Here is a 14,807-nt window from a genome sequence, read left to right as displayed (position 1 = left end):
TTGTTGCCCTTTGCTGGACATGCTCCAGCCCCTCCATGTCCTTCCTGAATTGAGGGACCCAGAAGTGGTTTTGAAAAAAAACCAGTTAGGATTTGGTATGATTTTATTTGTCCTCAGGACAACAACAACAACAACAACAAAAAGATAATTACAAATAAAGGAAGTTTAATTAGCAGGTGATACAGAACAGAACAATCCAGTCAGTGGCAAACCACCACAGTATTTACAGAACTGTAAATACTGTAAAAACTGGAAATACAGCAGCAGCAGCACCTTGGGGCATCATTACCCTACAGCTGGAAAGTTGCTGAAGTCTGTGACATTCCACTGTAAATAAAGGTGTTATTAAAAATTACAAACTGCCCTGTAATGACTTTGATAACCTCCTGTGCAGCAGCCCCTGTAAAAGAAAAACCAGAAGGCATTTAGCAGGTCTTATTTAAACAACAGTAAAGCAATGTTATTTATCTAGCACTCACTACACTGGAATTATTTGGGAAGTGCCTGATACACCTCCTAGGAAGTAAAAATGCCTTTCAGTACTTCCCAGTATTAAAAAGGCTCAGAAAGCTGCAACTTCCAAAGTTAGCTTTGCATACACTTTGCTATATATACTTTCCATGTACACACACTCAGTGTAACACATGAGCAGACAGACTCATGCAAGTTGAGACCTCTCAAAATACATTTGAGAAGTTAAATTAAAAAAATGTACAATTAAACTGTAAAATAAACTGAAGGGTTACTTCACTGTGTTCCCTTTGTGTTTTCCTGTAGTATGAAATATTCTGTAATTTCTTCAGAAGTTGCCTTTACATATTTTTCTGAAGCACAATACATGTCAAGTTTAACTTAATCAGAGAAAATACCTACATAGAGTATTTAAAACATAATTATCTTCAGCACTGCATGAAGCCAAATAAAGGAGGTAAATTAACTGATACATCAATTTTGAACACCCATTAAAACATGTCATTTTGACAATACCCATAGTCTGAATGAAGGTAAGAAATCAAGGCTATTTATATTACATAGATATTTTATGTACGTATATTGTGTTAATTTAAAGGAAGACGTGTACTGAATAATTTTAAAATTACTACAGTTATTGCTTTCCTTTAAAAAAAAATGAAGCCTCTTTCAAGCACTATTTTTAAACACATTTTTAAGCTCCTAGAATGGATCTACTGTGATTGTTTTTAAGTTTACTTGGTTTCTTTCACTGCCTTTAAACCCCTGCTGTGCCCACTTACTCCACATGCCACAGGAGTATGAATGAAGGGGAGGATTTTGTCCTAGTGCTGTCTTTGACCACAGCCTTTGCTCTGACAACACCAGGTAGTTAAAGCAGCAGTGCTCCTGCCTCGGGCACGTGGCAGGGCATGTGCCCCCCGAGATCAGTGCCAGCCTTACCTCCCATGAAGGCAGCAACAGCGTGGGGCTCAGCAGCTCCATAGCGACAACTGGGCAGGAGAGGGACAGTCAGAACGTGCCAGTGAGTGCCACCAACACAGCCACACCTAAACCACAGCACTTACAACTCATGAACATAGTCATCCTTCACCACCACGGACAGCCCGTGCTCTTGGAGGAAACCAGTGAGGCAGGATTTTAGTTTTCCAATATCATCTTCCACCTGGTAGTTGTAGACACCTGGGAGGGAAGTTAAGAGTTTAATCACACAGCTGTAACACCACATGCAAACTTAACGGGGTCAAACGGCAGCCTAAGTATTTTATTTTTCTGAAAAGTTTCTAAGCTGACTAATATTATTAACACTAGACTAATAATGATTGAATATTTCGTTGATGCTACTCATGACAATGACGAATTTCTATGCAGCTGAACTGGCTCATAATCCATGTAACCCATCTCAGTGGTAGTAATTCAGATAAATTCCTTCAGTTCCCAAAGAGAAAAAATTCTCACTTTAATTCTTAAAGTTATATTAATATGGAAACAAAACCACAACTAATGCTGTATTTGTAGTTTATAACTTCACTATTACAGTAACTATTGGATCTTTGTATTTCTTTTGCTGACATGAAGTAACTCTGTGTTAACATACCTGGATATCTCCCATGCTGCTTGTAAAATCTATTTACAGCCCTCAGCATCAAGTACAGCACTATCTCACTGTCTGGGTTATCCATGTGGGAAACTGGGAATAGCAAGAGAACCAGTTAATTAGTACAGATGAAATGGAAAAAGGAAAGGTTTGCATTACCTGAAAACAAGTATTACCCATGCTTAAACTGTAAAATCTGCAGGAAAAAAACACCTTAATGAAAACAACCTGCAACTGAGAATCTCAGTGCCAGATATGCAGTTTTGCCTCCGAATTTTATGACAAAACCATACTGTATGTATTTGATATAAACTATACAGTGATGATACTCACATTTCAACTCTGGCAGCTGCTCTAATTTAAATGGAATATATCTTACTTCTTACTCTGGGATGTGAAAAACATGCTTTAAATATTTAACTGTAATGACAATAATTATAAAACAGGTCTTAAATGCTTTTCCATGCAGCTCAGTAGTATTTGTAAATGCTGACTACTACTTAAATGACATTGTATATTACCAACTAATTCAAGGAGCTTTCACTTAAATGATATATAATTATTATATAAATATTACACTAAATGTGCATACATTTTGTCCAAAATAGGGGACTTGTATAAGCTTCAATTCAACAAACTGTGACGAAAAAGTATTTCCAGCTTTTTTTTTAATTTATGTAGGTTCAAAACAACAAAAAAAGCAGTATTAAGTAACCAGTTTGCTAGTTCACATACTGAACAGATAAGCTGGCAGGGGACAAAACAATTATTCTCATTTGGTCAGGTGAAAGCACCTTTCTAGATCTGTCAGAAATAACTGAGGTACAGAAAAGAGAAGTTTGAAGAAAACAGTGTTTTATTTATATATCCTACCAAAATTAAAATCCGCAAGGAAAAAGCCAAACAAACTGAAGCATGGAACAATCTGTAAGGCCATTTTTGAAATTCTGAAATCAAACTGAAATCAACATTCTGACTTAAAAACTCCACACTTCCAGTTGATGCCAAATCATAAAACTGCATAAATGCAATAGAACAGGTAACAGGTAAATTCTTTTTCATCACAGAATCATTCTAAGTTGGGAAAGTACTTACTGATTTCATCCTTGTTGAAGGTGTTCAGGCCGTGCTCCTCAGCCAGGGATCGGCACCGCACCACCCGCAGAAAGGCTGCGTTGCTGCCTGGCAGGGGAGGAGCATCAACAGCCTCATGTCACCACAGCTTTGTGAGTCTGTCCCTCTCACGTGTTAAATGGGAGAGACCAGAACTGACCAGCACTTCCTTTCACACTTTTCTCTTTCTTCTGGTAGCTCATAGTACTAAAAATCTATTAAACTACATTTAGGTCTGTGGTCACAAGTATTTTAGTGAAATACTTGGTGCTTGTGTACTTCTGGAATCCACATCTGCCATGTTAATGTAACAGCTCAAAACCAGCTCTTCTACAGCAGCCATAGCCATCAAATCCATGTTTCCTCTTCCAGGCTGCAAATGGACACGAGTTCTTTCCACCTTCCACTTCATCTAATGCTGCCTCACGTGTTCTCAATTAATATTTCAACAGTGCAGCCACGAGACTGAAAAGGTTCTTTTCCAGTATCATTGCTATGAAACAACCCAACAGGCAGCTACTGCTGAGCACTGAAAAAGCAGCAACTGGGAGGTTCCCAAACTCCCAGCAAATGCTTTCCCAGCACAGGGACAGCCTGCTCTTGGCTATGTGCTTACAGGGACACCTTCCAGCTGCCAGGAGACTCAGCCAGGCTGCAGCAGGACATGTGCACATATCCAGACCAGGCACAACCTGAAATGCTATCAACTGCTTTACCTTTTCAGAATACCAGAAGTTTACAGAGCAAGACTACTTAGGTACTCATCACACAGAACAGAGGAAGCTGCTCCCTCTTGTTTGGAGCTGAAAAAATATATAATCTTTTAAAAGCCAACTGTTATAGATTCACTACTGAGGGATGCTGAACATCTGTTACTTCCACTGAAGATGAGGGATGCAAATCACCTATTTGAAAAATTTAAATATTGACTTACTATTTAATAACTACATTATCATTCAGAAGTTTGTGGTTATTTGATCATTTGCATAAACCCAACAACAGAATCCAAGCATACTCACAAAGCAATTTTAATTCTCTCTCTGAAATAGACTCTGGTGCCTAAAAGAGAGAATACACTCATTCAGTACATAAAATGACCAGAGAATTCATGCTTTCAGATATATTAATATCTTTATTGTGAAACAACTAGTCATTAATGTACCAAAAAAAGGTATCTTAAATCATAAATAATATATACCTGTATGCACTTCTATATGATCAAACCAAAAGTGATAAAATAAAGCAGACCACAGATACTTCATTTCATCAGAACTTACTTAAACCTTTTGAACAGAAAGGGGTAATTAAGCCTTCTCTTTCCCTATGTCTCCTGTGACTCATTTCTGTACAGAACATCAGGGAAAAGCTATTTTCCCCCTGCCAGGATGGCTGTACGTTTGCACTCACCTTGCCCAGGGACTGTAGCAATTTAGCAGCATGTGCACCCACAGCAGCAACGTCCTTCTTGGCTTTCTCCCGGTATCTGGCAATAACAAATCAGTCAATCACTGCAGCACAAAGCCAGCAACTTCACAGTGGAGAGCACTTCTTGGTGTTTTACATTATAAAGACAAAATCCACACGGATGGATGTGAGCTCCCTCAGGGCCAGGAAGGCACTTGCTCCCTCCTGTCTGACATGGCTGAGCTGTTCATGCAACATGTGGCTCAAACATGCAGAATTGTTTGCTAAAACTAGTACCACTACAGAGGAAAAACACTAAGTAAGCAGCTCTACATCCTTCATCTGGTTTCTAATATGTTAGTAATTTCCATGGTTTAATGTTTGTAGCCATTAATATTTTCGTTCTGTTAAGAACTATGACACTGCAAACATCTCAACACCACAGTACTTAATAAAATTCAATTTAAGAGCTCATTTTAAGGAACTGTAGTTGTTTTATCTGTGAATTAAAATCCTGCAATGCTTACTATTTGAGAACTATTTGAGAAGGACATAATGGTTTGCCAATTCAGGATACTTAGAGAATTCAGATTTACAACTTAGGGTATCTGTGCAAATTCAAGCAATTATGATTTCATTAAGCAAAACATTGCTACAAGTTTCTGGGTTTACTATAATTATACAGAGTAACCTTCCTGAACTGATAGCAATCAATTATTTTAGACATGTGACAATTTGTATTTTTACGTCCCGTTTTAATGCTATTGCCACAGTTCTGAGGAATGCATCTCTAAATGCACAGATTCCATTTTGAGTAGTAAACACTATTAAAGGCACACAATCCTTCTTCTAGTAGAGGTTGTGGTTTAGATTTATGGGGATCTATTACATTTTACTCCAAAATCTATTAGATTTTACTTTCTGATTCAACAGTACAACTGCACAGACAATAAGTTAAGAAAGTCTTCAACAAGATACTGTTTCATTGTAAAGATAAAAAAAGGTGGATGAAATAATCAACTGCAAAGAAAAAGGGGCAATGCTGTAAAAGTCTGTTTGGCCAAACAATTGCACCATGTCCAGGGTGCACAGGAACAGTAAGTTCATGTTGAAGATACATCATTCTAAAATCTTCATCCACACTGATGCTGTATGGAATTTGCAGTTATTGTTTCTTCACAAAGTCTCTGCCCCTCCTTATTTACCAGGCAATCCCTTCCAAGGGCATTAATTAGAACTAAGTATTTAGAAAACTAGAATTTCTGTAACCATATTATTTTAGGTTAACATATATTTTGAGGAAAAAAAAAAAGGTTGTCTTTAAGCAGAAATTTGCTTTGGACAGCAGCATCTGGGCTATGAGATCCACTATCTCTAGGAAGGTCTTTACTAGATCTGAAACTAGGTGATCACTCCCTACCCAGCCTTGGGAAACTGGGATGCACTGAAGGCTTCAGCTCCACTTCCCATCCACAGAGGGCACCTACCCAGGGAACAGCCCAGGCTGCTGTGCTTCACACACCCCTCAGCCCAGCCCCACACACCCCTTCTGCTCGAAACACAGGCATTCCTGCACTTTGAGAGCTCTGAACTCATCACCATTTACTAGCATTAGGAACTATTTAGTAAATAACTGTATACTTACACATTTTGCAGTTTGATAAATTTAGTGGAGTCTGCAATCATATCAGGAATAGTGCCCCTCACAGGCAAGCTTCCTTGCCCTTCATTTGCCACAAATTCCTTTAAAGCTCGAACCAAAATCCAGAAGGAAGGTGACTGCAAATGCACAAGAGACACTCATGTACACCCACGTTATTTATGATGTTCTTCTACATTCGAGTCTTGCCCAGAAGTACTCATACCTGCTCTGTGAGCTTCACACAGCAATCATCATCAAAAAGCTCCTGAATGCCTCTTGGAACCTATGAAAATACATTGGGTTTGCAATTACTTGTCTTTTGTTTTCTTGAATTATCTCAATACTCATTATGTAGGTGACCAACTCTGTGTGACCTCAGTTTCATACCAAAATCTCCTCTGAATCCTACACAGTCAGTGCTGTCTCAGACACATTTCAAATATTAGCCCTAATAACATGTTCTGCTCAGGATCAATGTTACAAACAAAACCTCACCTTATTTCCATCTCTGACATAGAGGATTTTAAAGAACAGTGACAGCAGCTGTCCCAAGTGCCCATCCTACCTGCTGGGGCAGAGCAGCAAACAGGCCAGGGAAGGGGAGAGGGGCTGCAAAAGGGACTGCTTTGACTCCTTCACTGCTGCAGCTCAGTCTGGCACATGAACTCCCACAGATATTAATATCCTGTGCCATGGCTTGCAGTGCCCTGTGTGACAGCACTCAGTGCTACCTGCTGCTTCCTTGGGAGACTTAATGTGACTGTCCAAGCAGGGATCAGCACAGTTCAACTAAAACCAGAATGGAATCTAGAAACAGCCACAGAATTCTGCCTTTACCCCATGTAGCTTTTGCAATCTACCATCGATGAGAGATTAAGGAAATCAAACCTCAGTTCTAAACCACAAGCTGATACTTCAGAATTATCTAAAAACAATGAAAGCTTCACTTTTAAGGTTTTTAAGCTTGATCAGTTTATAAAGGGAATTTCATAACGTTTCTTCAGGATGAAAGGACTGAGACAAGAACTCACTGCTAATGAACTGACTCATTCTAGACTTGAATTCAAGTCTTCAGGAACAAGGAAACAACAGAATTTCCATGAGCTACAGCTAGTCCAGGTCTATTTAAATACACAATTTCAATTCTAACCATCCTATCAATCCTGTTTTACTTAAATATAAATGTTACAAATGGAATTCCTGTACTAGAAGTGCATAATATTTTCTGAGGAAACGACGCAGTTGAAATTTCTACAGTTTTATCACAGAAATGTTTATTTTACCTCTGTAGTATTCAATGCTGTGTTCACATTTTTTATAGCTTCTTCAAAGTTTTCCTCATCTTCTGGGGTTCCATTTTCATTCTTTAAGATACCTTATTGAAAGAAAAAATTTGAAATACTCAACCACTTGAATTACATCTTGTCAGTAAGTACATCTTACTAACAGGGCAGACTGGCTTTGGGCGTATTTATGGCATAACAGCTAATCAGCAAAAAAAGAAAAACAAATCTCAAGAAAAAAAGTCAAAGATGCACTGATAAAACTAACTTCTTGTACATTCTGCATATGACTCATTTACTTATCACAAAAAACCCAGTTTATTTGTGTGAGAAAGAGATAATGAAGTTTCATAAGCACTAAATTAACAGTTCAACTCTCCTTCCCATCCCCAGTCATGTTTTCCTGGGGGTTTTTTGCTCAAATTTGGCACTTATGTACCCACACAGCAAACCAGATCCAGAAATGGACTCCACTAAAACCCTGATTTAACTAAAGGTTCAAGGACAGATCAGACCAGTTCAGTTCCCTCACACAGCCCGGGGATAAGGATGGCAGAACCACCCAGAATTTGCACACAGGCCACCTTCAAGTGAGGAAATACCAAAAATTCGGTTACTGCTTTTATTCTGCAATCATTTAAGACAATATATTTATAGATCTTAAAACCTCCACATTAATTTTAGCACCCACAAAAGGTATTAAACTGAAACACCTGCAAAACTGGAGTAGTTCACATACTGGTTACAGTGCACTCAGGAGCTACGGAACCTTTGTGTCTCGACTGGTCATTTAGAGATGCAAAGATTACCAAGTGTCTGGGGGTCAACAGACCCACCAAATACTTGCAGTTAAAGACAGTTCCAGTGTGTCAAGAGCCACTTGCTTTCCTCTTTATCAGATCTTCTACAGGTTCTTCTTTTGAGGCCTTTCCTCCCTCCCAAATCAAAACATACTCTGGATCTTAAACATCATGAAACACTGCCAAAATAAGCGAGTCTGGGATCTCAAGATCCACCTGTACAAAACAATCCTTTAGCAGAAGAATCCTACTGAATATGCCAGCAAATTTTTCATAAATTAACCCTGAGAGAACTTCTGATTATTTTTCAGACCCCACCTTATTTCTGCCAGTATGGATAAGTGACTCCTGGGGCCTTCATTACCTTGTCGAATCAGTTGTCTGAAGGCTTCTTTTTCCTTGTAACTTTTGGGCAGCTGTTCACTTTTCTGAATTCAAAAACACAAAAAGATGTCTTTAAAATACCTACTACCAACCTCACTGTGTTCAGACTGAACTCCAGGAGTCTGTCACTGCTCACATATATTCACTTGTATTTCAATTAGTAATTTTTAAGATTCCACCTTGTTTTATGTTACACACTGACAAAATAATATATTAGGGTAGAAAAGACAGATCAATAATAGTAATAGTTTTGCAACATACCTCATTGAACCATTTTGTCAGATACTTGGCTACAATCACAACCCATGGAGTGTGGCTGTGGTCCTGTAATTGAACACCAGAGAGATCTTTGTCAAGTTGAGAAAAGATAAAAAACAGGACAAATTAACAACCCATTTTAAATGTAAACTTCTAACATCTGTTCCACTGCTCTGAAGACACAGGACGTGTTCCAGATTTTGATTCAGCCATAATGTTCTCTAACTACCATAAAGCAAATTAATAAATTATTATTAGTTTACTTAAAAAATTATTATTACTTTACTTTACTTGTCTGAGCCAAGTTCTCCAGTATTTTCCTGGAGTGGAAAACTCACAAGATGCACAAACACCCTCACTGCAAAGCTCTGCAGCAGTAGGGAATCATAAAAATCAAAAAACAAATTAAAAATAAAGGTGTGAGGGGTATTCAATCTAATGAAAGATCAAGTTGTCCAAGAATATCCTTGGTTCCCAAGACCCCCACTTGCTTAAGATTTAAATACAAACTGTAGCATTTGGGGCAGAGGCAAGAAAATAGTGCCTGCTGACTGATTGTACAGCTGCCTCTGTTCAGATGAGCCCTGGCAGCAGAGTCACCTGCCAAGGGCCATTTCCACAGAATCCCTGTTCTGGGTTTGCCTCCAGCTGGGGGAACACGGTGCAGGGCACACACCAACCTTCTTGTCCATATGATCCAAGTCGTAGGACTGAATGTGCTCTGTCAGCTCTGGAAATGGTTTGTCCAGTCTCAGATCTTCCAATGTATTGTCAGGGTGAGATTCAACAACTGTGAACGAAATCACACCACATCACATACAGCACCATCTGCTCAATTCTCAAAGTGTTCTGTGTAAGCCAATGGCAGGATAATCTCCAATTTTACTATTTGTTGCAGTCCATAATTCCTCAAATGTGGTGATGAACTGCAAACTACCTAGGACTTAACAAATACTAAATACATCACGAGACGAAAACAAACCAAAAACAATAAATCTAAGTGACATTAGGCATTGAAAAGTCTCTATCTCAGAAAACCCTCTAACCTGTATGTTCTTTAATAACGACTCTCATATAACCAACCAGTCCATAAGTCCTGCAGACCAGCAGAGGAATGTTAGAATTCCAGAGAAGTTCAGCCAAGTGCAGCAAGGTACTGGAAGGAAAAACAGCTTTTTTCAGATATACGGAAGACAAGAGTCAACTCCTACACAAGTTACTTGTGAAAGAGTTCTCCCAGACAACTTCTCTAACACCACATGATCCTAAGCACATAAGCTGATCCATTTCATAGGTGAATTTACACTAGATTAGAAATAGGTTTATCCATGATCTTACTTATGTCTCACCCCATCCTCCCAAACGCTCCAAATATCACACAAAAAGCTTCAATGAGTTGTGAAAGAGCAAAAAAAGGAATCAGATCTATGTGTTGCACAAACAACTTCCAGTAGGGGCAGTTCCACCCAGGGGTTTTTGATTAGCACATAGAAAATACCCCATTTCCCCAAGGGAATCACCACTTCAGAGAGGATCTTATTCCTGAGACAGCACCTCCAGCTCCCCTGTGAGAAGGGGGAGGGACAAAATAGATAAGGAATGACCAACAGCCACTTCCTTGCAAAAGCAAGATTTAACTATTCAACTACCCAACAACCTCTTGCCTCTGTGGGGGCAGAAGCAGTAAGTTCCTCTCCCCCAGGTTTCCCAGTACTCCCAGTTGCAATTATCCATCTGCACCTTTTCTTGGCAGGCAGCACTCAAGGAACAGGTTAAAAACAGTAAAAAAAGTCAGAACTACTGGTCTTGGCAAAGCTTAGATGGGAAATAGAATTACATATGTGGGTAAACTGGGAAGGGTTAAAATGCAGAAACGTAAAGGCATCACAGACCCTCTGATCTGTCAGGCTGTACATAAGGACACTTGTTACTGAGGTTTTGGAGCAGAAACAACTCTCACTACAAAAGAGTGCCTGGCAAGAAAATACACTGGAGACAGTGCTAGGAGCCAGGCATGGATCTGAAAGAGATTTTAAACTATGTATTAACATACAAAAATGTCTCTAGAAAGCCCGTCATTTACTGTAACTTTCCTTTCTGGTTTAAGTTTTTCTGCAAGAAAGTGCCTGTAATTTAAATCTGCTTTTACAACTGTACAAAAACAAACAAATAACTTTAGATGCTTCTTTACCTTTCTGGTAGTTGTGTTGCAATCACCAAGTTAAACCGATTAAAAAAGGAAGGGTTGTTGTCCAGGAGCTTTTCTGGACTCTAAATAGGAGAAAAAAATATATGTCAGGAAACACTGTGGAAATTTCTGAATACAGAGCAAGTCTGTTCAATATTGAATATAAAGTGTTAAGTGAAAGTTATAAGATTAAGATGAAGTTACAAAACAATGTTTAAAATACATAAATTGACTTTTCGCAAATAACTTCAGATCATCTTCCTCAAATGTTGTTTTATCATGAAGCTTCTTAAACTGCAACATTACAAAGCAACACGTAGCTATTGTACCATGCTTTTATCACACTGAATAACAAACACACATGACCAATTTAGGAATACAAACCTCTTCAACAAAATTCCCAGAAACATCATTATTCAACTCCTGCAGGAGCTCCATGGCACTCTGGGCACGACCCTGTTCAGGAACAATTCAAATGAAATGTAATTTATACAGTATAGCAATGCTACATAATGCCACGTGCTAAAAATACCAAACACAACAACAAAACAACCCCTAAAACCAGCCCAGAACAAAACTCATCATAAACTGGAGCTCCTTATTCCAAGTCTTTCTTATCTGAAGCAAAAATAAATACCATAACAGCAGGCAGTGTTTGAGAGCACTTTCAGTAGTATCATTTTAAAAACACAAATCATGTGACAGCTATTTCCTAATTTCCAATTTTGTTAGTTTCCAGGAGTTATCTAGGACTCCTGTACTCTGGTTTTGTGACAATTTTTCCCCCACTCACTTCACTAATCTTAGCTTTTTTCTTTCAACCACAATGACCTTCCAAAGATTTTCTTAATCATAACCTCTTCATTTTTTGCTATTCAATCTTGCCCCAACTGAGTTGATCTTCTCACTTATGAGCAACTAAAAAGTAAGCATGGGGAACTCTCTCACAGAATAAACAGACTTTAACCTATACAGATATATTTTTAGAATTATTCATCATACTGCATTTGAGTACCCAACCCTTCTGTGCTTTCAACACACCTAAAGTGACATTTATTATCTCCTTACCTGACCAATATGGCTTTTTTGTAGAAAGAAACTGAAAAGGAGACAAGAGAAAATTACATGTGAACTTTTACACTGAAGAAACAACAGCAGTAAATTACATTTTGTATATATATACATGTTGCTGACTCTCATGCCACATTCCCCCTTAAATCTGCCTTTCTTTTCACCACCACTGTTGTATTTTCCTCACAATCAGTGAAAACATATTTAGCCACACTGAAACACAAGCAAGTCTTCCTCTGTCGTAGCTCAAGATTACATCAAATGAGTTAATTTTAAATATTTTTATATTGAGTAGAGCATTGTCTTTATAAACTTGATATGTGAAGCAAATAGACCTGTAAGGTCCAAAAACTAGGAACTAAAAGAATTTAGCAGTCAATATCAAAATGCCCCTGCATGCTGTATGTCACCAACTTCCAAACCCACAAAGACTTGGAGAAACATACAGAGGCTTTTAAAAGAATTTTACAGAATTTCTTAACAAATGCAGAGATGGAACTGCCTTTTAAAACCTCTTACTTCTCAATTTGTAACAAAAGTCAGTAAAAAACCTACTTATTTCCAACATCTTCTCCAGAGACTCGATTCCCATCAACAATTGTAAAGGAACCAATACCTTGGGGAAAAAAATTGTCATTAGTAAGTTGGCATTATGGAGTTATCAGATACATTCCCAAGAATGTACAGGAGAAATACCTACTTACCTGGCAGCACTAAGTTTTTGAGTATTTCAGTTCCTGTTGCTGTTGCATTTATCACACAAACATGGGCAGATTCTAACGCTTCCTGGCCATGGTCACCCCACAGTCTGTATTAGGAGAGAAACCAATACATAATGAAGGTATTTATTGCAAAGGCAATACAAAGAAACAAAAAAGAATTAAACTGTGCTCTCCAACATCTCCAGCAATGACCTGGACTCAGGACTGAAAGGGACACTGAGCAAGTTTGCAGATGACACAGAACTGGGAGGGGCTGTTGAGTCCCTCGAGGGCAGGGAGGGCCTGCAGAGAGACCTGGACAGATCCGAGGGCTGGGAATCACCAACCATGGGAAGTTCAACAAGGGAAGTGCTGGATTCTGCCCCTGGGATGGGGCAACCCCGGGTGTAGGGACAGAGTGGGAATGAGAGGCTGGAGAGCAGAGCTGGGAAAGGGCCCTGGGGGGTCCTGGTGGTGCCAGTTGTCCCTGAGTCAGCAGTGCCCTGGCAGCCAGGAGGGACATCCCTGTCCTGGGGCATCAGGGAGGGGATTGTCCCACTCTGCTCTGCCCTGGGGCGGCCTCACCTCAACATTGGGGCAGTTTGGGGGGACACAATGTAGGGAAGGGATTGAGCCATTGGAGAGTGTCCAAAGGAGGGAATGGAGATGGGGAAGGGCCTTGATCTGAAGCCGTGTGAGGACACTGAGGGCACTTGGTGTGTTCAGCTGGAGCAGAGGAGACTGAGGGGAGACCTCAGTGCAGTTCCAGTTCCTGGGCAGGGGCAGAGGAGGGGCAGGGACTGAGCTCTGCTCTGGGGGGACCAGGGACAGCAGCCAGGGAATGGCTGGAGCTGTGTCAGGGCAGGCTCAGGTTGGATCTCAGCAAAAGGTTCTTCCCCCAGAGGCTGGTTGGGCACTGCCCAGGCTCCCCAGGGCAGTGGGCACAGCCCCAAGGCTGCCAGAGCTCCAGGAGGGTTTGGACAATGCTCTGAGGGACAGGGTGGGATTGCTGGGGTCTCTGTGCAGGGCCAGGAGTTGGACTCAATGATCCTGATGGGTCAGGATCCAACTCAACATATTCTATGATTCTATTCTATATATAAATATATACACATACATATATACAGTCTTAAGCTCTGCCAGGGAAGGTTTAGGTTGGATATTAGGAAGAAATTTTTTACAGAGAGAGTGCTCAGCCACTGGAATGGGCTGCCCAGAGAGGTGGTGGATTCACCTCCCTGGAGGTGTTTAAGATGAGACTGGATGTGGCATCAGTGCCATGGGCTGGGAACCACGGCAGTGTTGGATCAAGGGTTGCACTTGATGATCTCGGAGGTCTTTTCCAATCTGGTTGATTCTATAATAGGCATACATATATGTCTGTCTGTCTGTCTCTCTCTCTCTCTACAGTGGGGGTGCCAAATATATACACATATAAATTTCCCTTGTGCCAGCACAAGCGCTCACGGCACTGCCCGGGAGCCCGGTACAGGGCCCCCTCAGTTCGGACACGGCCCAGTTCCCTCCCGGGCTCCTCCCGGGGCCTCTGCCCTCCGCGGGCTGAGCACACAGAGCGGCGGGCTCGCTCTCCACGGGGCAGGGGCAGGGGCAGGGCGGGCCCGGCACAGCCCCGCTCCCCTCGGCGGGCCCGGCACAGCCCCGCTCCCCTCGGCGGGCCCGGCACAGCCCCGCTCCCCTCGGCGGGCCCGGCACAGCCCCTTTCCCCCGTACCTGAGCTGGCGGTCGTATCGCTGCTCCTTGGCCGCGGCCCGGCCCGGCCGCGCCATGGCCCCGCTCCCGCCGCGCACGCGCGGGCTGAGGGAGGCGGGGCGGCGGGAGCGGGGCGGCCCTTTCCCTCAGGGATGCGCCCTTTCCCTCAGGGATGCGCCCTTTCC

General features: G+C 41.0%; 1 protein-coding gene across 1 annotated transcript; it reads right to left on the bottom strand.

Moving 5' to 3' along the window:
• Positions 1-144: 144 nt before the first annotated feature.
• NAE1 (NEDD8 activating enzyme E1 subunit 1) lies at positions 145-14,715 on the bottom strand. The gene is made up of 20 exons (XM_027665140.1): positions 14,644-14,715; positions 12,916-13,019; positions 12,767-12,827; positions 12,209-12,239; positions 11,525-11,596; positions 11,144-11,223; positions 9,999-10,108; positions 9,633-9,742; positions 8,956-9,018; positions 8,675-8,738; positions 7,511-7,602; positions 6,451-6,510; positions 6,231-6,364; positions 4,589-4,664; positions 4,201-4,240; positions 3,164-3,250; positions 2,069-2,161; positions 1,539-1,653; positions 1,414-1,463; positions 145-400 (listed from the first exon to the last, which is right to left on the bottom strand). The coding sequence occupies exons 1-20, from the start codon at positions 14,697-14,699 to the stop codon at positions 291-293; spliced, it is 1,608 nt and encodes a 535-aa protein (XP_027520941.1). The 5' UTR covers positions 14,700-14,715; the 3' UTR covers positions 145-290.
• Between the last annotated feature and the right edge of the window lie 92 nt (positions 14,716-14,807).

The sequence above is a fragment of the Corapipo altera genome, unplaced genomic scaffold (assembly GCF_003945725.1).
Source record: "Corapipo altera isolate COAL_440 unplaced genomic scaffold, ASM394572v1 141, whole genome shotgun sequence".
In the NCBI taxonomy this organism is placed as follows: Eukaryota; Metazoa; Chordata; class Aves; order Passeriformes; family Pipridae; genus Corapipo; species Corapipo altera.
Note: the sequence above shows the minus strand (reverse complement) of the source record. Positions and strands in the feature narration are given on the sequence as shown.

Excerpts from the sequence above, each read along its gene's own strand:
- NAE1 (XM_027665140.1), bottom strand. The coding sequence starts at position 14,699 with ATGGCGCGGCCGGGCCGGGCCGCGGCCAAGGAGCAGCGATACGACCGC. Across the intron at positions 4,665-6,230 it reads TTTATCAAACTGCAAAATGT|ATACCGGGAGAAAGCCAAGA; the intron begins GTAAGTATACAG and ends TGTTATTGCCAG. Across the intron at positions 1,654-2,068 it reads GCAGCATGGGAGATATCCAG|GTGTCTACAACTACCAGGTG; the intron begins GTATGTTAACAC and ends CTTCCCTCCCAG.